The 24,482-nt window shown below is 40.4% G+C and overlaps 1 protein-coding gene across 2 annotated transcripts in view; it reads left to right on the top strand.

Moving 5' to 3' along the window:
• The window catches only part of LOC138267663 (FYN-binding protein 1-like), a 116,493-nt gene that overhangs the window by 66,203 nt on the left and 25,808 nt on the right, over nt 1-24,482 (top strand). For both annotated transcript variants that reach the window (XM_069216792.1, XM_069216793.1), the window contains exons 2-7: nt 160-874; nt 2,935-3,043; nt 4,518-4,636; nt 5,765-5,828; nt 7,555-7,642; nt 21,444-21,606. In XM_069216792.1, coding sequence (XP_069072893.1) covers nt 160-874; nt 2,935-3,043; nt 4,518-4,636; nt 5,765-5,828; nt 7,555-7,642; nt 21,444-21,606 — 1,258 coding nt within the window. The remainder of the gene's footprint in view (nt 1-159; nt 875-2,934; nt 3,044-4,517; nt 4,637-5,764; nt 5,829-7,554; nt 7,643-21,443; nt 21,607-24,482) is intronic.

The following is a 24,482-nucleotide window of genomic DNA, read 5'->3' on the forward strand; positions in this document are numbered from 1 at the left end:
CCTTTTTATCCAATACTTTGTGAATGTTAGGAGTCACTTAATTTTGTGGTAGCACTTGTTTAGTATGGAAAAGTGTGTGTTAAGTGTTTGGATTCATGCTAATGGAATTATTCATTTTACCCCATGATCTCTTCTAAATATTTGCTGTTTGATTCACAGGAAGAAAAAGGTGATTTTAAAAGTTTGATGGCTAAATTCCACACGAAAACCACAGAAATTGATGCAGGTAAATTTAAGCCACCTATTGCAACTAAACCAGCTCCACCTACAAATAAGTCCAAACCAGCTATTGCACCTAAAAAGATAGAGCCGGAGAATCCCTATTCACCAATGTATCCAGTGGCCGCCTGGAGAGAGTTAACGAAAGAACTCTCATCACCAAATTTGAAAGAACTGGCAGGTGGACAGATTGGGTCCAACATAAACAATTCAAAACTGAAAGTGGATGCCACAAAAAAGTATAATGGGGACCGATCTCCTAATGAAGCCAGTGCACGAACTCCTCTTTTCGAAATTGGACGACAAAACACATTCAAGGAAATAAATGTTAATAGTACTACCCAAGAGACTGGCAACTCCTACACCACAAGGCCATTGGACTTTCACCATAATCTAATTATGAAGCTTTCACAAAATCCTGTTGGGGGGAATGAGATAAAAAGGTGTCCAAGCAAAGATCATCTGCCACCGAAGCCTTTAAGACTTTCACCTTGCAATAAACCGGGTGTCCCTCCACGGAAGGCATTACCAAACCCAAAACAGTTGGGACCTAGACCACTGAAACCCACCCGACCCCCACTAGTGGACTTAACAAGATTCACAAAGGGCAAAGGTGTGATGCTCATGGTGCAGCCTGCAAATGAGAAAAAAATGGGTATGTATAAAACAATTTCAATATATCCATTCTATTAGTCTGAGTTAAAGTATTTAATATTGATTCATAACATTTATCAGATTTCAAATAAATCCCCACAAAGTGGACGAAATCTCATAACTGTTTGTACATAATCTAGAGTTTAATACTGTGAGTATATAATCTTGTCCACCAGTTTCAGACACCACGCTTGGAGTATTAGGAATATGTATTGAATTCTGTGCTTTTCATAATCAAAATCAATAAAGTTTCATAGTCATTGCAGTAACCTTATTACTAGCTAGTGTACTCGTCTGTTTATGGACTAGAACACAATATAGACAATAGTATTAAAAATGTCTTTGATATTACTCCTACAGAAAGTGTGTATTAATGTAGAGTCTGCACTTAGTACTTTCTTTACTTATCTGTTTCATATTGAGGAGGGTGGATGGCCATTGCTTCGAATTTACATGTTAACTTCAGGTGGACATGATTTTATTCTGATGATTAGACAAAAGTGAAATACAGATAACATGAGCAACTTTCATGGAGAGTTTAATGATGCTAAAAGTAACAATATATTTACTGTCTGCAACAAAAACAAATGATTAAAATTCTGTAAAGTCAGGAACTAACTAACATGATATGATTAATAACAATAATAATAAAAATAACAATCGTCATCATCATCTCCTTCATCAACGCAGAGATATTAACTTTCTCTGCTTCGTATATCCTGTACATCTTGAAAGTATGACTTGCAGGATATACGTCATGTTTGTAATAGAGTACCAGTTCGCCAAACTCTGAATCAGGCCTTTTATCCTGCATCATCTCTTAAAGTAGAGTTGGTTGCCTTCCTATGACAGTGGTGGCAGTGTTACCATTGATTTGTAATGTGACAAGCACCAGGAAAGATAGTTTATAAAAATCCACTTGTTCTACATCAGATTTTTGTATCATGAGATACATTCATACTTTATGGCTCTGTTTGGTTACCTAAGCCTCACATTAGCGACAGAGAGAACAGCGACCATGGAGTGCGCATTTCAGACTTGGGGCTCAAATTTGAGAAACCTCTCATTTAGGGGTAAAGTTATGATGTATATTTGGAGATTTTCCAGTTTAAAAACACCACTTAGGTCTTCATTCTGGATCTTGTCGAAAAAAGGTGGCAATTAGCATTTTGTGTTACTACTGCTGTCCAGAGTGTGTTATTCACTGGGTATGGTAATTACCTTAATATGTAAAAGAATAAGTGCCAGGGACAAAGTTTTTTTAGGAGCCCAATGTCGGTGGATTACTGAGTAATCCAGACTGTCTTTGTTTGATTTCTTCCTATGCCTCTTTCATCCACCATCATCCACTCACTTCCCCATTACCTCACTTTTGCCTGTTCTTTTTCATTGCTGCCTGCTCCATTTGTCACAATTGTTTGTCATGCTTTTCCTTCTTCTTGCTCCCTTCTTGTCTTTTCTCTTTTATTCTCAGGGCAAAGTCTGATGATAAAAAATAAACACAAGTTCCTAAAAATTAGTGCCAGTAGGTCCCACCTCAAGCACCAGCTCAAATGACTCACTGGTTAATACAACCAATGGGTTCCACAGCTCAGATTGAGGTATAACATATGATAATGGTGTTTTGTGCATTGATTACATGTGTTTCTGAGCATTGTCTTCAAAGGCATTCCTCTTGGGTTTCCAGGTAAATGTCTGCCAGGAAAATTGTAGGGGTGTGGTAATTATCATGTGCATATATTACAGCACAGCTTGGATTTGTGTGAGAGGCATGCAAAAATACACGTTACTGGCCGTTCTAAAGGGGTCAAGACAATATCTAACTAGTCAGTGCTATCTCAGTCCCTGATGTTAGAGCAAGTGGTACTTCTAGCCAAGAAAATTAATATATCAAGTGTTCAATCTTGGCTTTGAGAGGATGAAGTACACCTGCTAAAGTACTTTTCTGTTCACCTAGTGGGCACTAAGAGAGCAGACAGGACACATAACATCCAATATAGTTCTGTACAACAGCTATGTGCCATGATTACATCATTTATTCTGTTCTCTTTTTTAATGTAGATTTCATGAAGCAAAAATTTGAAGCAAAGGACTTGTTGTCGTCCCTTCAGCATCATCCACGAATAAGTTCGACGGGTTCAGGTTCATTAAATATTTCATCATCATCATGGTAAGCACCTAGAAGAACTCACAATTTCATTTGTTCAGTTAAATTAAGGAGTTGGTGATAGTGTCTATGTGGTTCTGGTTGAGACTAGTGGGGCACATTTAACATAAATAGGTAATAGTATGTTAAAAAATGTACACCTTACTGTGAATCTACATTAGACTTGTTTGCAATTCACAAACATCCTCAGTAGAATGACGGAAATCTGCCCCAGTGAAAGATTTCCAAGCATACTACTGTGAAGGACCTGTGCCATTTTTATGACTTACATGTTGCTTAATTGTAAGTAGTATACAATTATCCACTTTAGAAACGTAGTCAAACATTCAAATTCAAATTTTTATCTCCATGTGGAAATATTTTTTTGTGTGGAGATACGTTTTCCCCTTAACGTTCACATGGGTTTGAGGGTGATCCATTCCCCTTTCAATCTTGGAAATTATGTACTGCATTTCTTGGCTAGAGTAAATCTCTGACAATTTCCAGTGCGGGAAATGGTCGGACCAGAGTTTATGATTATCCGCAAGTTCCTAGGACAGACCACACTTGGTTCATTCACTCCTCTTTGCATATGTGGTATTTGCTACAGCGTAATTTGGCACACTTGTGATAGAGAATTATGCTGTTGCAAATCCATGTGCACCAGGCAGGTATCCCTTTCTGCACTGCTGTCATGTATAAATAAAAGGCAATTTAGGGCTGTTAACATAGTTTAATGACCATAAATGGTTTTATGAATAAGGCCACTGTTGTTAGGTAATGACATTTTGCTTTTGAGGGTAGCTCATGTAGTGTGAATTGCGATGAAGTCCTGATATGTAGGTGGATGATTCAGGAGGTCCTTAAGATGACTCATGACTCATGCTCCAGGGGTTAATAGAAACTGGTTCAGTGATTGAGGCCAGTTGAAATGAGGCTTTTTTTTACTTAATGAGGTCAACTGGTAAATGATGTCACAGTGGCTCCCAAATCTTGAGAAGACATCATCAGAAAAGGCAACATTCTGGAATGGCTATTGATTGTGACTGGAAAAGATAACATGTTTTGTCTCTATCATTGTTGGTCCCTATAGTGCCCTTTTGTGGTGATACATATGGGATTCATTTGTAATTTTTGTGGATTTACATTTTCATTGGTGAGACTAGATGAGTGTGAGTTTTGGGGAGGAAGGTTTTTATACAAGGACCAAGGCTGGGATTCCCATGTTCCTATTACAGACCTGTGCATGCTGATGAAACTGTATCAAATGATGAAGACATATTTGCTTATGGAGCTGCGCCTGATTATGGAGCTGTGCTTGCTGATGGTAATGCAGTTGTTCATGGAGCTATACTTACTGATAGAGCTATGCTGGCTGATGGAGCTGGAGTTGTTTCTGGTGATGGTTTGTTGCTTGCTCAGGTATGCTGTACCAGTGTGCTGAATATGTCAAATGCAGTTAGTCTCTTTCAATAAAGTTAACCTATTTGCATCCCAGTGAAGACCGTGAGGACTATGATGACATTGAAACAGTTCGACCGATGCCCAAGCGGACAGCTCTGTCTCCAGCACCACCACCGAAGCCAAAACCAAAGATGTCTTCCAGCTCCAAAGAAGGTATGGATACATTTCTATAAATACTATCAGAAACTATCTTTATGTATCGCAGTATGAATGTGAATCACTGTACATACTATACATACTATGCAAATACTACAGTTAGATGTCTTTTTAAAAAGAAGTATCATCAAACCTGGTTTTAGTGGTTTAAATCTCATTTGTCAGTCAGGTCAACGTAAAATACTCTGGAAAATGCTGCTGTCCAAGGACACCTTGGAATTTCTGAGAAAGTTTGCAAACAAATCTTTTTTAAAGGCTCTAATAGTATATTTTCTGGTTTTATATGGCCTGATGCCACAATCATTAAAATTGTCAACATTATGAGTCCCATTATGAGTTTGACAGACAGAAAACTCTGTCCCCCAAACTCCTGACAGGGTGGCCGCTGCCTACACTGCGACCTCCCCGCCGGAGCTATTATGGGTTTCCTGCTAGGACGGCAGGTGGAAACCTGAGTTTCTGCCTGCTGGCCTAGTGGAAAACATGCTACAGAATTGATTCCAGCTCGTAAGTGAGCCAGTGGCAATGCCGTCGCCTGCAGGGGGCACCAGCACCCTCGCAATGTTCACTGTCTGCAAAGCAAGCAGTGAATATTGCAATGGTGCTGGCCGGGGGGGGTGGTAGGGCTGCCTTGCCAAATGCATGGGCCCCCTGCAGCCCCCTGCACCTGTTCTCTGCCAGCAGTTTCATGGCGGTGATCTTATCAGCACCCAAAGTAGTGCCATTCAGTACCAGAGTCTATTACGGCAATGTGCTTTTTAGAGCAAAACATGTTTTTTGCTTTTTGGTGAAACCATGACAAAACAAAATAAGTATTGGAAATGCCAAAAGGCTTCAGCCCAGGCCAAAAATAACTCGAAACCAAACATTTGTTGTCAGAAAGGAATTTCCAAATCACAAAGTTTCCTTTGTACACTGCAAAGCCTGAGAATTTGCAATCTTGTTTTTAGCATTTGGACGTTTTTCCTGGTGAAATTTTCGCAGGAAACTTAACTTAGGAGTGCAGTCATAGAAAGATTTGTTCTGTTTTAGTTGATTTTAAAATAAGCCTGTTGATAATGTAACTTGGGTGGTTGGAAGGGCACATGTTCTTTAGTTGATCTCTCTGTTGTGTTTGTGCTTCAGATGACTTCTACGATGATGTGGGATCATTGGAAACGATATTTCCTCCTCCACCCCCACAACTACGGTAAACCATTGCATTTTTTTATTGCTAATAGTTTAAGTATCAAGACACAAAACATTTAGAGCCATATTTATGGTAGGGTTGTGGTGCCATTGTACCACGCAACATGGTGCAAAAGTGTTGCAGCCCTTAAAATCCCTTAAAATGTGATTTTATCAAGACATGCAAGGCCTACCTGCAAAGTTTTGTGCTGGAAGGTGCCCCTTCCTGCACAAAAACAATCCTGATTACAACTCAGGCCCCCTTGCACCATGGTGCAAGGGTGTCTGAATTGGCGCTAGGCTGCCTAAAGTGCGCCAGAGCTGGGAAATGACAGGAATGCTCCATATATTGTTAAGTAAAGCACATTCCTGCCCTCTCCCTATAACACAGTGCAGCCTGGGGGTGTGATAGAAGAAAGAGAGAAAAAAGTATATATATATATATATATATATGTACATATATATATATATATGGAGAGAGAGAGAGAGGAAAGAAGGATGTATAGAGAGAAAGAGCGGCAATAGAAAGAAGGTAACAGGGAGGAGAAGAACGTGTGAGAGAGAGAGAGAGAGAAAGAGACAGAGACAGAAATAGCAATGTTTGGCAGGTCCTGCATGCGGTACACTCAGACCATTGCATGGGTGTCTGTAGCCAGGCCAACCTACACGAGAAGTGGTGGCCTAGCATATGGAAATCCATCCACTATGTATACATTGACCTGGAAAGGTTTTTTTTGCAATTGCCAGGCAGCTGGTTTCTTAACAAAAATATGACACTTATTACATATGTATTTATTTATTTATTTTTACAATTTAAGCACTAAGTACCACCATGACAATCACACACTGAATCATATTGGTGCACCAAAATGATCTTACAGGTTAACTTTCATTTGCCTGAAATATATGAAGGATCAAAACATCAAATACACCCACAGGATAACCTCAGGTGATCCCATATGTAAATATTGCATTTGCTTGAAAAACTGAAACTTGCTCAGTCCTACTCTGCAGACAATCAGAAATTGTGAAATAATTGGCTAGTAATGGGAATTCCTCTGATGCAGTTCTAAATTGGTCTACAACCCACAATTGGAATTTCCACTGGCTTAGGGAGAGTGTGGTTGAGGACACTCCTTCTGTGGTTTCTTCTGTGGAATTAAACACCATGTAAAAATTGGAGAACTTTTAATTATCATCAAACTTTCATTGAGGGCCTTCGCACGTGACCAAATTCGTGATGGTTGCAGATGTGTTAGAGGAAAATGATTGGTAACCACATTGATTTATTCTACAAGCACGGACATCATGTTCACACATAATCACATGTTAAGTCGCCCAAAACACTAACCTCACATACATAGAATGCAAACCCCTTTAAATCTGCTATGATCAGATAGCAGATCTACATAGGTATACCAGGGCAGAGCATGCATCTCAATGACCATGATGTCCTTTCTTGTGGCCATTCCTTGCTGTGCTGATGACATCAGTCATGAAATTTGCCCTGATGATAAGAGCAACCAACTGAGCAAAACTCAAATGGAACAATCTATTTTCCTTCTACTTTTCTCCTTCTAAAATACAAGAATGTACATGTGAAAGCCTAACATTATAGAAACCACTAGCACCACCAAAGTAATCACATGGACAGATGTAATCCATTATAAAAATGCAACATTGTATTTGTTATCTAACTTGACTAGAATAGTGTGGAAATTAACATGCCATTTTCATCTGTTGTTCAGGAAATCCCATGAATTCCGAATAAACTGGAAAAACGTAATTAAGCAACAAAGAGAAGTGGAAGAAAAGGAATTTAGGAAAAAATTCAAGGTAAGAAATGTTAGAACCTATATCTCTATCATTGCTTGAGATCCTGGTGAGGAAAAACAGTTGTCCAGAGCTCCCAATAGTCCTATGAGCAGGTAGTTTGCTGTGCTCCTGCACATATATTGAGTGTTCTCTTCACCAGATGTTCCAACTACACTCTTATTGAGGCATTGAGAGTTTTCTGCTGGGCAGGTGGGTTGACTGTGATGTTCTACATATACTGAGTGTTTTCATCTAGAGGCAGTTTAAGTGTGCTCTTAGAGATTTATTGAGAGTGTTCTGATGGCTCGATAGTTCAACCATCCTCAAACAACATATATTGGGAGTTGTTGTCATCGGTGCATGTTCCCACTATTCTCCTGTAGAGGAACTGAGGGAGTTCTGTTGAGTTGGTGGTTTGACTGCCCTCAAAGAGTTTTTGAGAGCTTTCAGATGAGCGAATAGTTCCATTGTTCTCCCATGGATGTACAGAGAGAGGTCTTATGAGCAGGAGGCTTGCCTGTGCTCTCAGGCGTGCATTGACAGTGTTGTGATGGGCGGGCATTTTGTCTGAGCTCTTGCTAGTATACGACTGAAGAACTGGTGCTGTGGCTCTCATTGTTATAATGAAAGATGTAAAGTCTTTTCAAGCACACTCTGTCAGGTTGACTTCCAGACTGTACGCGCCATACAAACATTACAAAGATCGCATAGTTTCTAGCCAGATTGCAAAAAAAATATGTCAGTGTTTGTGCTTCTTAAAATCTCTGCACACTTCTCGTTTGGAGGTATAATTCCCTTGCAAAAAAATGCATTTCAGGAGAATTCTACCTCCAAATTCTTTTCAAAATGTTTCAAGCAAAGAAATTAATAGTTCACCTATTCCTAATTGAGAGTGTTCCAAAGCCCAGGACAATCTGCCTTAAGGAGCTGCTGTCATTTATTTTGCTTCAAATTCTCCTTGTAGTAAACCTGATCTCAAGTTCTGAGTCTAAGGCCCTGAATAATGATCATATTGGTGTTTTCTGACACTTGGGAAAACCTCTGTTTGTGCACAGGTCAGAAATACGAGTTGGGTGTTATTTACCGCATCCGGTAACTACCAGTACGTTAACTATCTCACCCTTCATTAAATTTCTGCAGGTCAAACCCACTGGATTTTAACAGCAGAAAATTCTATGGTATTTAATATACCATGCATATTTTAGTGCGATAAGCATCACAATTTGCATGTTATTCCCCAGGTACTCATAATAGGTGCTATTTATTGTACCCAATAAATAACCTACTCCAGGGTATCACTATTTATGTGGTGCAAAAAAAGCACATGGATTCCGATATACTCAAAATCAGGGCCCAAGTACGTGAGAAGGGCTAGGTATATGTTATCTTTGACCCTGCTTGAAAATGACCTTATGCCTGAGTCACAAGACCATTTCATTGGGACCACTGTGCCTCAAGGAGGACTATCCAGCATTACATCCAAATCGGGGCTGTACACGCAGAAGCAGTCCCACTTCCAGTGGTATACACGGTCCTGTTACTTCAAATGGTTGCCCTGGTTCTGGCAGGGATGGTTTTTAAAGTCATCCACTTACATATGGTGCTGCAGAAACTGTATTCCAGTTACCTGTACCAAATGTTGTCATGTAAACTTTGAATAGAACGTGGCAGATTTATTATTTTTTAGTGCAACGCAGGACCATGTTTCTTGAAAAAGGCCCACTACTAGACTCATCCCCTCCGCTAGTGCACAAGCATGCTGCATACTGCCAATCAGGCCCTTTGCACTACGGGGTCATTGTTTGAGCATACCCTTCCCGCTCAAAACATCCTATGTCTCGACAAATTCTTACACATTCCACTCATTGCATGTGTACTGGACAGTGCAGCATGGAATATTTGAAGAAATGAAAACATTTCTCCCTCTTAACTCATTGGCTCGCACAGTTCAAGCTACTCACCCACACATTCCAGGCAAATCACAACACAGGACCTGCTTACCTGAACAGCGCATACAATTCCACCAACCCCCTGGGCACCTCTGCTTATCCCAACTCTCACTAGCACACATACAACCCATATGCAAGGGTAGAGCAGGAGAATGGCCTTCTCCAACATCACTCCTAAAGCACGGAACGACCTCCCCATCACATTAGGACCTCCTTCTGTCTTCCTGATTTCCGCAAGAGGCAGAAGACCGGGCCATTCGAGTAAGGACCCTGGGGCTGGCCCACTGACCTAAGAAGTGGAAGGATATCCTCACAGGTGATATGCTGCTATAATAATACATATAACATAACAGAAAACCTGCATCAAAGAGCTGTGTTTTTGGCACAAAGTAGATTTTGGCTTTGGGTAAAAACTGTGGATGCTTCTACTGATCCACTCAAGTAACACCCAAGTGTCACACGCTGATTGCAAAGCGGTGGGAAGCAGTGCAATGCACTATTTGCCCTTAGAAACGGGCACCTTTCCAGTGCAATGTATCTTTTCAGTTGAAAAGTAAATAGCCTTGCAAGAGTTAGAACCAATTTGCAACATTTTGTATGACTTTGCGCTGGTGCAAATCCTTTATAAGCCTGGACCAGTGTGTGGTGGGAAGGACCCTTGAGGCATACCTTTTCATCTAAGATTTATAGATATCATTATGATGTGTACGCTGCTGAGTTGGATGAATGATTAGAACACTCTAACATTGTGGACCTTATTGTGAGTGCCTCTGTACCCGCCTGGTAACTCCACTCTTCCCTTTTTGTTGACATCATTCTTGATTTTAACTCTAAGGGAACGGAGGTATCAAGAGATTACAAGCGGTACTAGGAGAGTTCCCTTAGAAATAAGGAATTACAATGGGAATAGGTAATTCTAGCCATCATTCCACCAGTAAAACCTTATTTTTCCCCTAATTGAATCCAGTGACACATAAATGATGTTGTGGCAAAGTGCTGCTCGTGGCTCCAGAAGAATTAACAAGTACCTGTGTAGTGCTTTCCTCTTATTTAGTTTCTAAGCACTAACATAACACACCAGAAATGCACTTCTGAGGTCAAAGAAGACTTTTATTGTTGTTAATTCTTCCCCAACCCCAATTTTTATGTATGACGAATTAGTAGCTTTCAAGTCCGCGTTAATCAAACAAAATATATCAGTTTGCAATATACACAGCAGGTTATATTTATAAGATATTGAATGCAAAGCAAAACAAATACTTCACCGTGTGGGAAACTATCTACAGCTTCATCTTTCTAAGGTCTGCAAGCTGATGACCCCTGACAGCCGCGAGAAAGAGATTCATCTACCCACACGGGATTGCTGGCAGCTGGCGCCAAGCTCCAGCACGAGGTCCGGCAGATTCGAATCTGAATCTCTGCAGCCTGTTACATTCGTTACAAAGGTGTGCCCCCTCCTCTCAGACCTGGGAAACTGAGCAAGCCTTTTGGAGACTGGCCAGGTCTCCAAGACTACTCCTGTTCCCAAGCTCAAGCGAAGAAAAACAACACCCATGTACTCTCTCTTATCATGTCTAGTCTACTGTGAGAAAAACATCTTGTGCAAAAACACAGCTTGGAAAAATACAGCTTGGATTCTCAACTGCAATGTCTAACTCCACGTTAAAGGCAATAGGCAGCTAACCTAAATATCAAATGCAATGTCATGTTAAAGGCAATAGGCAGCTAACCTAAATATCAAATGCAATGTCTAGTGTCATGTCAAAGCCAATAAGCATCTAAGCTGAATACAAAATGCAATGTCTTATATCATGTCAAAGCCCATAGGCAGCTGAGCTGAATACAAAATGCAATGTATAATATCATGTCAAAGCCAATAGGCAGTTAAGCTGAATACAAAATGCAATATATAATATCATGTCAAAGCCCATAGGCAGCTAAGCTGAATATATGATATCATGTCAAAGCCAATAGGCAGAATATCTAATAGCATGTCAAAGTCAATAGGCAGCTAAACTGAATACATCATGTCAAAGCCAATAGGAATGCAATGTCAAAGCCAATAGGCGGCTAGACTGGATACAGCATGTCAAAGCCAATAGGCAGAATACAGAATGTAATGGCTAATGCAATGTCAAAGCCAATAGGCGGCTCAACTGGATACAGAAAGTAATGGCTAATGCCATGTCAAAGCCAATAGGCGGCTCAACTGAACAAAACATACCATGTGCTACTGGTGAACATTGAGCAACTAATATGCGCAGTGGTGAAACACAAAGTCATTGGTCAAAACAAAATTTAACAAATGCCAGTACATTCCGCCCTTTGACCAATGAATTTTTGTTTCACATATCTCTTGTTTCAAACAAAAACAAAAAAACATCAGCACAAACAAAAAAAACATTATCAGCAAGTCAGATTTGAATGATCAAAGCAATCCCTGTAAAGCAATAGAAGTGAATTAACACATTGATTTCATAACCTTTCACATCAGATACATCTACATAGAAAAGACTGGGCAATTTGTACTCTGAATGAGTCTCTAATTCAACAGTGTTAGCAATTTGATGTGGCATGAGTTCTACTCATGTAGAGGGGCACGGTCCACCTGAAAGGTTTGCTGGAAGATAAGCAAAAGTCAGAGTTCCATACGAGAAGGGAAAAAAAAAAAAACACAGCTTAGTTCCAGTGGAAGAATGCAATCAAACAAGTTGAACTTGAACTGAAGGCGCAGTTTGCGCAAAATGGATCCATGGTGCTGGCACTTTACTCAGCCAGGTTCAGGTTGGGGATTCGGTCCCTTCCCCGACCCCACACGCACACACCGGAAGGGGGACCACACAGCACACTCAGGGACAGTGGCGAAACGTGGTAGGATCTGCAAAAGAAACAAGTATGACTTTTCTTGCAAATAACATTTTTCATTTAAACTGCACCCTTCCTCTTTCTTTCCCTGTTTTATAATCAGCAGGACGTTTTTGGGGCCCTTTGTTATATTCACTGCAGGTTCTGGAGGATCACTTGGGGCTTCAGCCCACACATCAGCACTGAGGTTTTTATCTGCTGCGCCACAGCTTCCCTTTTCTTGCACTGTCAGAAGGGCTGGGGCAGACTCCTTCTTTACCAAACCTCCATTCACTGCACTTTTGCCAATTTGGGCCATTCTGTCTCCAATTTGTATCAATAAATCAGATTCTTTTCTAGGTATCAGCATAATTTCGATTTTTCCTTGGTAATCTGCAGCAATCACTCTCCCTAAAACCTGATCACTTTGCCATTTCTGTCCTGGTAACTTTCCTCTCCCCAACTGCTCTGTGACTGCTTGCATGACAGATTGCTTTTGTGCGTGCTGCACAGTTTTTATCAAATCTAGGGGAATGTGCATCTCTCTCATCTCTGCCCACCTGTAAGTGGCTTTTTCTCTCAGCTTTTCACATTTCTGGGGCACCCACTTAGCCATCCCCACTAAGGCAGAATTCTGGGTGTACACTTCTCTCTCTGAATTTTTCTCATTAACATCTGCAAGGTAATTGAACCAGTTAGGTGCTAAAACATTAGCAATGAACCAAAAATCAGCGTAAAAATGACACATCTCACGTAGCTCTTGCTTTAAAATCTGACACACATTATACAACTCCATTCCTTCTCCTGTGCCAGAAAACAACATTTCAGTCAATGAATCATTAGTAAAACAAACATGCTTTTTATCTTCAGTGGACACGAATTCAAATGGTGCACACAATTTCACCGGTAATTCTTTTACCTGTGGTACTCTAGCCCTGTCTTGCAAGTACCAGATCCAGTGTATGATCCTAGCTAGGGGCACTATTTTCTTCCCTTGTTCTTGAATTACATGTACATAAGTATTTCCTTCTTGCACTGCGCAGAAACCTAAAGTCTGCATTATTTCATTTGCCAAATCACAAGCGCGCAGCTTCTTTTTCCAAAAATCAAACAAGCTAATGAAACTCGGGGTGTCTTGCTCTAAATCCTTCGTTTTACTTGTGCATTTTGCAACGGTAACTCGTAAATCACATTGTCTGCCAAAAACCCTGGCTCACACGAAAACGTGCAGCTCGGAGCTGTCTTAACCCCCTCATTACTGGAATGGGACAAGAAAGATTCTTCTAAAACAGCAGTTTTATAACTTTCAGTCTTATTTTGAATTATTGTATCCTGGCTAATTTGCTCACGTAAATTCCTATTTTCATGTTCCAACTTCCTACATTTCTCCTGCATTTCTCTGTAAGCAGATAAAGGTATCCAGACCTTTCTGTCATCATTACTTCCAAAAGACACTTTTTCTACATATGTACAACAGAAATTATTTCTCAAAGCAATATCAGGCCTTTTAGCTACACATGCATTTTCAAAAATGGTCTGCTGTGCTTCTGTAATTCTCCAAACAGAAAACAATTCACAGTTTTTCTTAGCACCATCGGGCAGTTTACCAACACATGCATTCTCAGACATGGTCTGCCGTGCTACTGTGATTCTCCAAAAAAAACAATTTCTGTAATTCTCCAAACAACAAAAACAATTACACTTTTAAAGTGTGCACTTAGAAATCTACCAACTCGTCAACACCCTCTTAATCACCTCTTAATGACCGACCCCACGCCTTCTGGTACCAATTGTAGTGCTTTCCTCTTATTTAGTTTCTAAGCACTAACATAACACACCAGAAATGCACTTCTGAGGTCAAAGAAGACTTTTATTGTTGTTAATTCTTCCCCAACCCCAATTTTTATGTATGACGAATTAGTAGCTTTCAAGTCCGCGTTAATCAAACAAAATATATCAGTTTGCAATATACACAGCAGGTTATATTTATAAGATATTGAATGCAAAGCAAAACAAATACTTCACCGTGTGGGAAACTATTTACAGCTTCATCTTTCTAAGGTCTGCAAGCTGATGACCCCTGTCAGACGCGAGAAAGAGATTCATCTACCCACACAGGATTGCTGGCAGCTGGCGCCAAGCTCCAGCACGAGGTCCGGCAGATTCGAATCTGAATCTCTGCAGCCTGTTACATTCGTTACAAAGGTGTGCCCCCTCCTCTCAGACCTGGGAAACTGAGCAAGCCTTTTGGAGACTGGCCAGGTCTCCAAGACTACTCCTGTTCCCAAGCTCAAGCGAAGAAAAACAACACCCATGTACTCTCTCTTATCATGTCTAGTCTACTGTGGGAAAAACATCTTGTGCAAAAACACAGCTTGGAAAAATACAGCTTGGATTCTCAACTGCAATGTCTAACTCCACGTTAAAGGCAATAGGCAGCTAACCTAAATATCAAATGCAATGTCATGTTAAAGGCAATAGGCAGCTAACCTAAATATCAAATGCAATGTCTAGTGTCATGTCAAAGCCAATAAGCATCTAAGCTGAATACAAAATGCAATGTCTTATATCATGTCAAAGCCCATAGGCAGCTGAGCTGAATACAAAATGCAATGTATAATAGCATGTCAAAGCCAATAGGCAGTTAAGCTGAATACAAAATGCAATATATAATATCATGTCAAAGCCCATAGGCAGCTAAGCTGAATATATGATATCATGTCAAAGCCAATAGGCAGAATATCTAATAGCATGTCAAAGTCAATAGGCAGCTAAACTGAATACATCATGTCAAAGCCAATAGGAATGCAATGTCAAAGCCAATAGGCGGCTAGACTGGATACAGCATGTCAAAGCCAATAGGCAGAATACAGAATGTAATGGCTAATGCAATGTCAAAGCCAATAGGCGGCTCAACTGGATACAGAAAGTAATGGCTAATGCCATGTCAAAGCCAATAGGCGGCTCAACTGAACAAAACATACCATGTGCTACTGGTGAACATTGAGCAACTAATATGCGCAGTGGTGAAACACAAAGTCATTGGTCAAAACAAAATTTAACAAATGCCAGTACATTCCGCCCTTTGACCAATGAATTTTTGTTTCACATATCTCTTGTTTCAAACAAAAACAAAAAAACATCAGCACAAACAAAAAAAACATTATCAGCAAGTCAGATTTGAATGATCAAAGCAATCCCTGTAAAGCAATAGAAGTGAATTAACACATTGATTTCATAACCTTTCACATCAGATACATCTACATAGAAAAGACTGGGCAATTTGTACTCTGAATGAGTCTCTAATTCAACAGTGTTAGCAATTTGATGTGGCATGAGTTCTACTCATGTAGAGGGGCACGGTCCACCTGAAAGGTTTGCTGGAAGATAAGCAAAAGTCAGAGTTCCATACGAGAAGGGAAAAAAAAAAAAACACAGCTTAGTTCCAGTGGAAGAATGCAATCAAACAAGTTGAACTTGAACTGAAGGCGCAGTTTGCGCAAAATGGATCCATGGTGCTGGCACTTTACTCAGCCAGGTTCAGGTTGGGGATTCGGTCCCTTCCCCGACCCCACACGCACACACCGGAAGGGGGACCACACAGCACACTCAGGGACAGTGGCGAAACGTGGTAGGATCTGCAAAAGAAACAAGTATGACTTTTCTTGCAAATAACATTTTTCATTTAAACTGCACCCTTCCTCTTTCTTTCCCTGTTTTATAATCAGCAGGACGTTTTTGGGTCCCTTTGTTATATTCACTGCAGGTTCTGGAGGATCACTTGGGGCTTCAGCCCACACATCAGCACTGAGGTTTTTATCTGCTGCGCCACAGCTTCCCTTTTCTTGCACTGTCAGAAGGGCTGGGGCAGACTCCTTCATTACCAAACCTCCATTCACTGCACTTTTGCCAATTTGGGCCATTCTGTCTCCAATTTGTATCAATAAATCAGATTCTTTTCTAGGTATCAGCATAATTTCGATTTTTCCTTGGTAATCTGCAGCAATCACTCTCCCTAAAACCTGATCACTTTGCCATTTCTGTCCTGGTAACTTTCCTCTCCCCAACTGCTCTGTGACTGCTTGCATGACAGATTGCTTTTGTGCGTGCTGCACAGTTTTTATCAAATCTAGGGGAATGTGCATCTCTCTCATCTCTGCCCACCTGTAAGTGGCTTTTTCTCTCAGCTTTTCACATTTCTGGGGCACCCACTTAGCCATCCCCACTAAGGCAGAATTCTGGGTGTACACTTCTCTCTCTGAATTTTTCTCATTAACATCTGCAAGGTAATTGAACCAGTTAGGTGCTAAAACATTAGCAATGAACCAAAAATCAGCGTAAAAATGACACATCTCACGTAGCTCTTGCTTTAAAATCTGACACACATTATACAACTCCATTCCTTCTCCTGTGCCAGAAAACAACATTTCAGTCAATGAATCATTAGTAAAACAAACATGCTTTTTATCTTCAGTGGACACGAATTCAAATGGTGCACACAATTTCACCGGTAATTCTTTTACCTGTGGTACTCTAGCCCTGTCTTGCAAGTACCAGATCCAGTGTATGATCCTAGCTAGGGGCACTATTTTCTTCCCTTGTTCTTGAATTACATGTACATAAGTATTTCCTTCTTGCACTGCGCAGAAACCTAAAGTCTGCATTATTTCATTTGCCAAATCACAAGCGCGCAGCTTCTTTTTCCAAAAATCAAACAAGCTAATGAAACTCGGGGTGTCTTGCTCTAAATCCTTCGTTTTACTTGTGCATTTTGCAACGGTAACTCGTAAATCACATTGTCTGCCAAAAACCCTGGCTCACACGAAAACGTGCAGCTCGGAGCTGTCTTAACCCCCTCATTACTGGAATGGGACAAGAAAGATTCTTCTAAAACAGCAGTTTTATAACTTTCAGTCTTATTTTGAATTATTGTATCCTGGCTAATTTGCTCACGTAAATTCCTATTTTCATGTTCCAACTTCCTACATTTCTCCTGCATTTCTCTGTAAGCAGATAAAGGTATCCAGACCTTTCTGTCATCATTACTTCCAAAAGACACTTTTTCTACATATGTACAACAGAAATTATTTCTCAAAGCAATATCAGGCCTTTTAGCTACACATGCATTTTCAAAAATGGTCTGCTGTGCTTCTGTAATTCTCCAAACAGAAAACAATTCACAGTTTTTCTTAGCACCATCGGGCAGTTTACCAACACATGCATTCTCAGACATGGTCTGCCGTGCTACTGTGATTCTCCAAAAAAAACAATTTCTGTAATTCTCCAAACAACAAAAACAATTACACTTTTAAAGTGTGCACTTAGAAATCTACCAACTCGTCAACACCCTCTTAATCACCTCTTAATGACCGACCCCACGCCTTCTGGTACCAATTGTAGTGCTTTCCTCTTATTTAGTTTCTAAGCACTAACATAACACACCAGAAATGCACTTCTGAGGTCAAAGAAGACTTTTATTGTTGTTAATTCTTCCCCAACCCCAATTTTTATGTATGACGAATTAGTAGCTTTCAAGTCCGCGTTAATCAAACAAAATATATCAGTTTGCAATATACACAGCAGGTTATATTTATAAGATATTGAATGCAAAGCAAAACAAATACTTCACCGTGTGGGAAACTATTTACAGCTTCATCTTTCTAAGGTCTGCAAGCTGATGACCCCTGTCAGACGCGAGAAAGAGATTCATTTACCCACACGGGATTGCTGGCAGCTGGCGCCAAGCTCCAGCACGAGGTCCGGCAGATTCGAATCTGAATCTCTGCAGCCTGTTACATTCGTTACAAAGGTGTGCCCCCTCCTCTCAGACCTGGGAAACTGAGCAAGCCTTTTGGAGACTGGCCAGGTCTCCAAGACTACTCCTGTTCCCAAGCTCAAGCGAAGAAAAACAACACCCATGTACTCTCTCTTATCATGTCTAGTCTACTGTGGGAAAAACATCTTGTGCAAAAACACAGCTTGGAAAAATACAGCTTGGATTCTCAACTGCAATGTCTAACTCCACGTTAAAGGCAATAGGCAGCTAACCTAAATATCAAATGCAATGTCATGTTAAAGGCAATAGGCAGCTAACCTAAATATCAAATGCAATGTCTAGTGTCATGTCAAAGCCAATAAGCATCTAAGCTGAATACAAAATGCAATGTCTTATATCATGTCAAAGCCCATAGGCAGCTGAGCTGAATACAAAATGCAATGTATAATATCATGTCAAAGCCAATAGGCAGTTAAGCTGAATACAAAATGCAATATATAATATCATGTCAAAGCCCATAGGCAGCTAAGCTGAATATATGATATCATGTCAAAGCCAATAGGCAGAATATCTAATAGCATGTCAAAGTCAATAGGCAGCTAAACTGAATACATCATGTCAAAGCCAATAGGAATGCAATGTCAAAGCCAATAGGCGGCTAGACTGGATACAGCATGTCAAAGCCAATAGGCAGAATACAGAATGTAATGGCTAATGCAATGTCAAAGCCAATAGGCGGCTCAACTGGATACAGAAAGTAATGGCTAATGCCATGTCAAAGCCAATAGGCGGCTCAACTGAACAAAACATACCATGTGCTACTGGTGAACATTGAGCAACTAATATGCGCAGTGGTGAAACACAAAGTCATTGGTCAAAACAAAATTTAACAAATGGCAGTACAACCTGGTAATTGGGATCCTTTTCCTATTTTGGATTGAATCTCAGCCAGTGCTTGCTAGCTAAAAAATGCTATTGACTTCCATCTGTAGGCTGTAAAGATACAAGTAATTATCACTGCTGCAAGGTAGTCTTCAGATCAGAATGATCCTGGTGTCCTCTATGGTGTTTGCTAGTGCAGCCTCTGTTACTTTAGATGGTTCGAAGGGTGATCATGGTTATTGATTGTGTCATGTCAACCATATAATCCAATAGTTTTCTGGTTACTTTCATTAGATATTGGTGATGAGCAAATAGGCTATAGTTAGATACCCCCTTTGACACAGTGGTAGTCTTGGTTAGGATGGGGTGTTACCTGTATGCTTTTGCTGCATATGGGATACACCTTGGAGAAGGGATGTATTTGTGAGCTCCATCATGCCAGGAGAGTGTATTGAAAATAAATAAATGGTTCAAGACTCTTGGCAGACTTGGAGCAGACATGGTAGAGGGATTGAACTGGTGTGCTAGCTTGATAGCCTTATCATTGTGCATCAAGGGCTTACTTGTAGAGAAGGAAGACAGTGGAGGGTCTCTTATCGGCTATTGAATGTTGGAGCAAAGAAGTTTTCACTTACATCTGTTGCCCCTCTGTTTTATCCCAGCTGATTCATAGGTTGAAGTCTCAATGAAACTCTGTGTGTCACTCTCTTCGGCGAATATTATGAGCAATCTGCTTCTTGTTTCTGAGGCAATACCTTTATGAATGATTCTTTGTAGTGTGGCAATTTTTTTGTGTGTTGTATACATCGAGTTCAAAAGTCACTCAAGGTAAAGGCAAGAGGATTTGTTTGCAGGGCAAATGGACTCTGCAAGGCTTTCCATTTAAACCAATCTCCAGCAAAAACAAAATCTTTGAATGTTCACTAAATTTCCAGAATCCTGCATAACACAGATATTCTTAAATTTTGTGGATATAACACACATTTCATATGCACCTACAAATTATGCAATACTTATAGAGGATCGTAACAAACTGCACAATTATGTGTTGACTAAATTCAAAATGCAAGCAAAAGCACAAGTCTACAGAGATATGCAGGGGACCAAAGGCTCTAGAGCAACAATACACTCAAAGAACAATCCCCGGTTAGCAGCCATGTAACCACTGTCATTAGACAGATACCCAGTTCAACACAGTATCAAACACGGGCACAATGAACAATTTTACCAAAGACTTAAATTCCAAGCTATGCTATCTCCTATCTAATATCCACCATGCTTGACACAGGTATTGTTTGAATGGGAGAGGGGTGATTTGTTTTAGCTGTTTAATTCAAGTATTGATTCCTTGCATAGTCAGAATCCACAGGTAACCATCCCCAGTTTTCCCCTATGATATCAGGAACAAGAGTGATCACAATGGGGGAATACTGTTCCCCAGCCGCACTGTATCTTGACCTCACCTGGAGGTGTACACTATTTTTTGTGAAGTTGTGTGTGTTGGGCGGGCTCCACATAAACATCATGAATGGTTGCTGTGTTGCAATGTCCACAAGACAATTTGATATTTCTGGTGACCACAGCCATTCTCTCAACTCGACCCAAGGTGGTCAGGTGGGTGTGGGGAGGGATTTATTTTACCTTATATTTTTGAATTCCGATTGAAACCTTCAATGGGCATCCAATGCAGAGATGTCTATACTAGGATAACACAATAAAAATAGGGTGTTTTGTCTACTTGCTAGTCTGGCATTGCCCTTGCTGTCCCAAACAAAAGAAATGAAAACAGTGGACGGCTCATAAAGTCTGCACTTTCTACAGGTAAAGTCGCACTTTCTACAGGTTTCATACCTTGCACTTGTTTTAGACCTTCAGCAGGATATAGGAAGTTGTTGCCAAAGTTTTAGCATCATGCTGCAACTTGAATTGAGTAAGTGGGATGTGTGACTCAGCCTTTTGACCACAAATACTCTGCTTTAAAACCGTCTTCATTTGCAACCTAAGCCAAAAGTTGCTTCAAGGCAAAGGTGCCGGGCAATAATAGCGCAGCGATGCACAGAAACCCACAGGGAGTAGAAATAGTGGGTTTCTGCAGCTTATTATGTTGTTTTTAGTTTGTCTGTGGTGTTAACACTAGGTAGAAGTTGGAGTTAGAAGAGGTAAAGCACAAAATGTGGGAAACATTGATGACAGGTTGCAGATTGTGCAAACTGGGTGCAAGAACTTGGGCATTGCCTGGTACTAATGGTATGAGAGGCAGGAAGTTTTAGACCCGATAAAAATAGTATGGGTCTAAACTGGAATGAGTGGTGTGAGAGATGTACACTTAGTATAACCTGAACTCATGCGCTTTATTGACATTATGTTGCAGTTTGAGGGTGAAATTAAGGTTTTGACTCGAATGATGGTCGATCCCAACGCCATTATCAAGAAATGTGGAAGCTACGATTTACCGCACAAGAGAGGAGATTTTCTTGATGTGATCCAATATACAAGTCAAGAAAAGTATTTGTGCCGCAACATAAGATGGAAATGTACGTAAAAGATTACATTTTATGAAACTCTTAATTATATTATTAAAATACATTTTATTTACTTTAAAATAATGTATTTTTATATTGCTGCGTGTCAAGTCAGTGTTCCCATTTAAATGGATAATGCGCACGACCATTCTGGCCAGGACCCATGGACACAGGTTATTCCAGGGTGTTTTCTGTTTTAATATGATTTCCCCACATTTGCCACATAAACCACTGTCTTCTGCATAAGTTATAGTTTAGAAAAAAAAATTCCAGCACTAATGGATGACATATATTACAATTGCTGTTCTTGGAGTATTCCAAATAGCCTGAATGTTAGCATTTGATGGGCTGAAAAAAGAGCTATTGCTTAAAGTAGGACACAAAAGCATAAGGTACCTAAATGTAAGTCCAAAAAGGCTGCAATAATAATACCTCACTGCTAATAGTTTGTTTCACTATTGATAAAACTTCAGGTGTAGACCACATACACGGTTCTCAAAGCTCCTGTTAGTTCAAGAGGTAATTTAGACTTCAGAAATATGTTACATTGCTTTCTACAGTTTGAAGTCTTGACGAAAAGTCCTCGTTACTGAGACACTTATGGCCTGATTACGAGTTTCAGTGTTATGTATCGAGTTTGTGGGGAATAACTTGCAGATTTTGTTGCTTAATGCACCAAAATCCATATGGTACGGAAAATACCAGATGATTTTCCCCAATAAAATTCAGCAGGTTTGACCTGCCAAAATATAAGGACAGTTGAGGAATTTAACTCATCCGCTAATTATGAGATGTGTTAAATGTCTTCAAAATCATAATTTCAACCCATGCGTAAACAGGGATTTACGCATGGGTCAGAATATAACAAGCAACTCATAATCAGTGCCTGAAGTAAAAATACGTAATATATACCTTCATTCTACTGATCTGTGTCTGATAGCAAAGTGCTGAGCCCAGGAACTCACAAAGAAAACCTAGATTACACTCACAGAAAAGAGAAGATTTTGGTCCTCATTACGACTTCGAAGCAGCGGGCGCCACTATACCGCCAGTGCTGGCGGTATTGGTGGCTCCCTATTATGACATTTGCGCTGGCCCAGCGGAAAAGTCACATCAACATTGCAGCCGGCTCATATTAGAGCCGGTGACAATGTTGATGTGCAGCGGGTGCAGCAGCACTCGTCGTGCATTTCACGAAATTTGGGCAGGGAAATGCACGATGGGGCTGTGCCTGTGGGCCCCTGCACTGCCCATGCCAAGTGGGCAGTGGCAAGTGCATGGGCAGTGCAGGGGCCCCCAGGGGCACCCCGAGTACCTCTTACCGCCAGCCTTTCCATGGCGGTGTTTACCACCATGGACAGGCTGGCGGTTGGGGATTATGACCGCCTGGTGGAAGCCTGGCGGTCAAGTGGAGGGGCCGGCGGTATGGCCGTGGCTAATACGCCACAGTCATAATACACTGGCAGAACACCGCCAGCCTGTTGGAGGTGTTACCGCCAGTGTACCGCCGGCCACCAGGGTCATAATGAGGCCCTTAGACCATGACAGGGATTCTCTAAACAAGTTAAGCACACCTTTTACTAAAAAAAGTTGTGTACATGTCAGCATGTTTTCTGTAGGGTACAGCATTGTGTATGCTTTACCATTTTATTTAACTTTTGGAAGTAGAAAGGTCAATGAGAATAAAAGTAGGTTCTGGTACTTCCATGCAAGACAAAAACATTCTGGATGAATAACATTTTAAATATAGGATCAAGTGAATGTGTAAATTTTAATTTGTTAAGAAACTGGTATTTTTAATAGTAGTGGGCGCCTTTTTATCACAGTTTATTGAAGTGTCAAACTACCTGTATAATAATGTAACTGACCTTGCAAATAATCTACCTTCACTACATATTATGGCACACAACCTACAATTCCTTTCTTCATAATTTATTTTTTTCATCAACATAATTTAGTAAATTATGCTGCATGATTCTAGTAACTCTCGCTATTACTGGACTAACAAAATGTGCTATCCTACCAATACATATTAAATATTGTAACATACATATTAAATATTGAAACGACCATATTGAATATTGCAACAAAATTTGCTTGGTTCATGAAATACACAAGTCACTGGTGGAAATCCACATGTTTACGGTGAGTGTAAGGTAAAAATGTTCTAATATTTTATTTTTTACCCCCCGAAAAGTATGCTATTAAGGAGAAAAAATCCCATCCAGTATACCTTCAAAAACAATGGTGCCTTTGCATGTTTTCACACTCACTTTTCATATGTGTGCATATAAATCCTTGTTCAGGGCTGATAAGTGAAGAAGCCTAAGTAGGAGACCACTGAGTGGTAAAAGAGGGGAGCACAACCACGTGAGGTCATATTGTCAATTATATGAAGTAAAGTGGATGCATGATGCCACTTCACGACCACTGCCATTCTTTATAAGCTGACGTAGATGAGTTCACGCAACTATTTAGATGAATGATAATGCCATTTGATGGCCATTTGATGGCTCTTCCTGTACATAAAGCCTACGACCAAGAGCATTATGTGGAGCTGGGAGTCGTGTGGTGTGCTAAATCCGCATTCCCTTGTGGCAGTGCCGTCTGATCTTATGTTTGTATGAAAATTGTTGTGAGCCAGATTCCTAGCATTTTGCTACATCAAAGTTGTGCTTTGGTGTGTAAAAATTGGCTTCTACTGCTGTGCCTGAGTTCATGAGTTGGGATCATCAAACATATATACCCACAGACGGTATGTAGTGCCTTGCACAGTCCACCTGTGTGGTAAGTTTTCCAGAGGGCTAATTTTAGGTTTACATGTGGAACTGTGACTGTTCCAGGGAAAGCTGAGCAGTTGAGGTCATATGGAAGATGCTGAACAGCCA

This window comes from Pleurodeles waltl, chromosome 12 (assembly GCF_031143425.1).
Source record: "Pleurodeles waltl isolate 20211129_DDA chromosome 12, aPleWal1.hap1.20221129, whole genome shotgun sequence".
Taxonomy (NCBI): Eukaryota; Metazoa; Chordata; class Amphibia; order Caudata; family Salamandridae; genus Pleurodeles; species Pleurodeles waltl.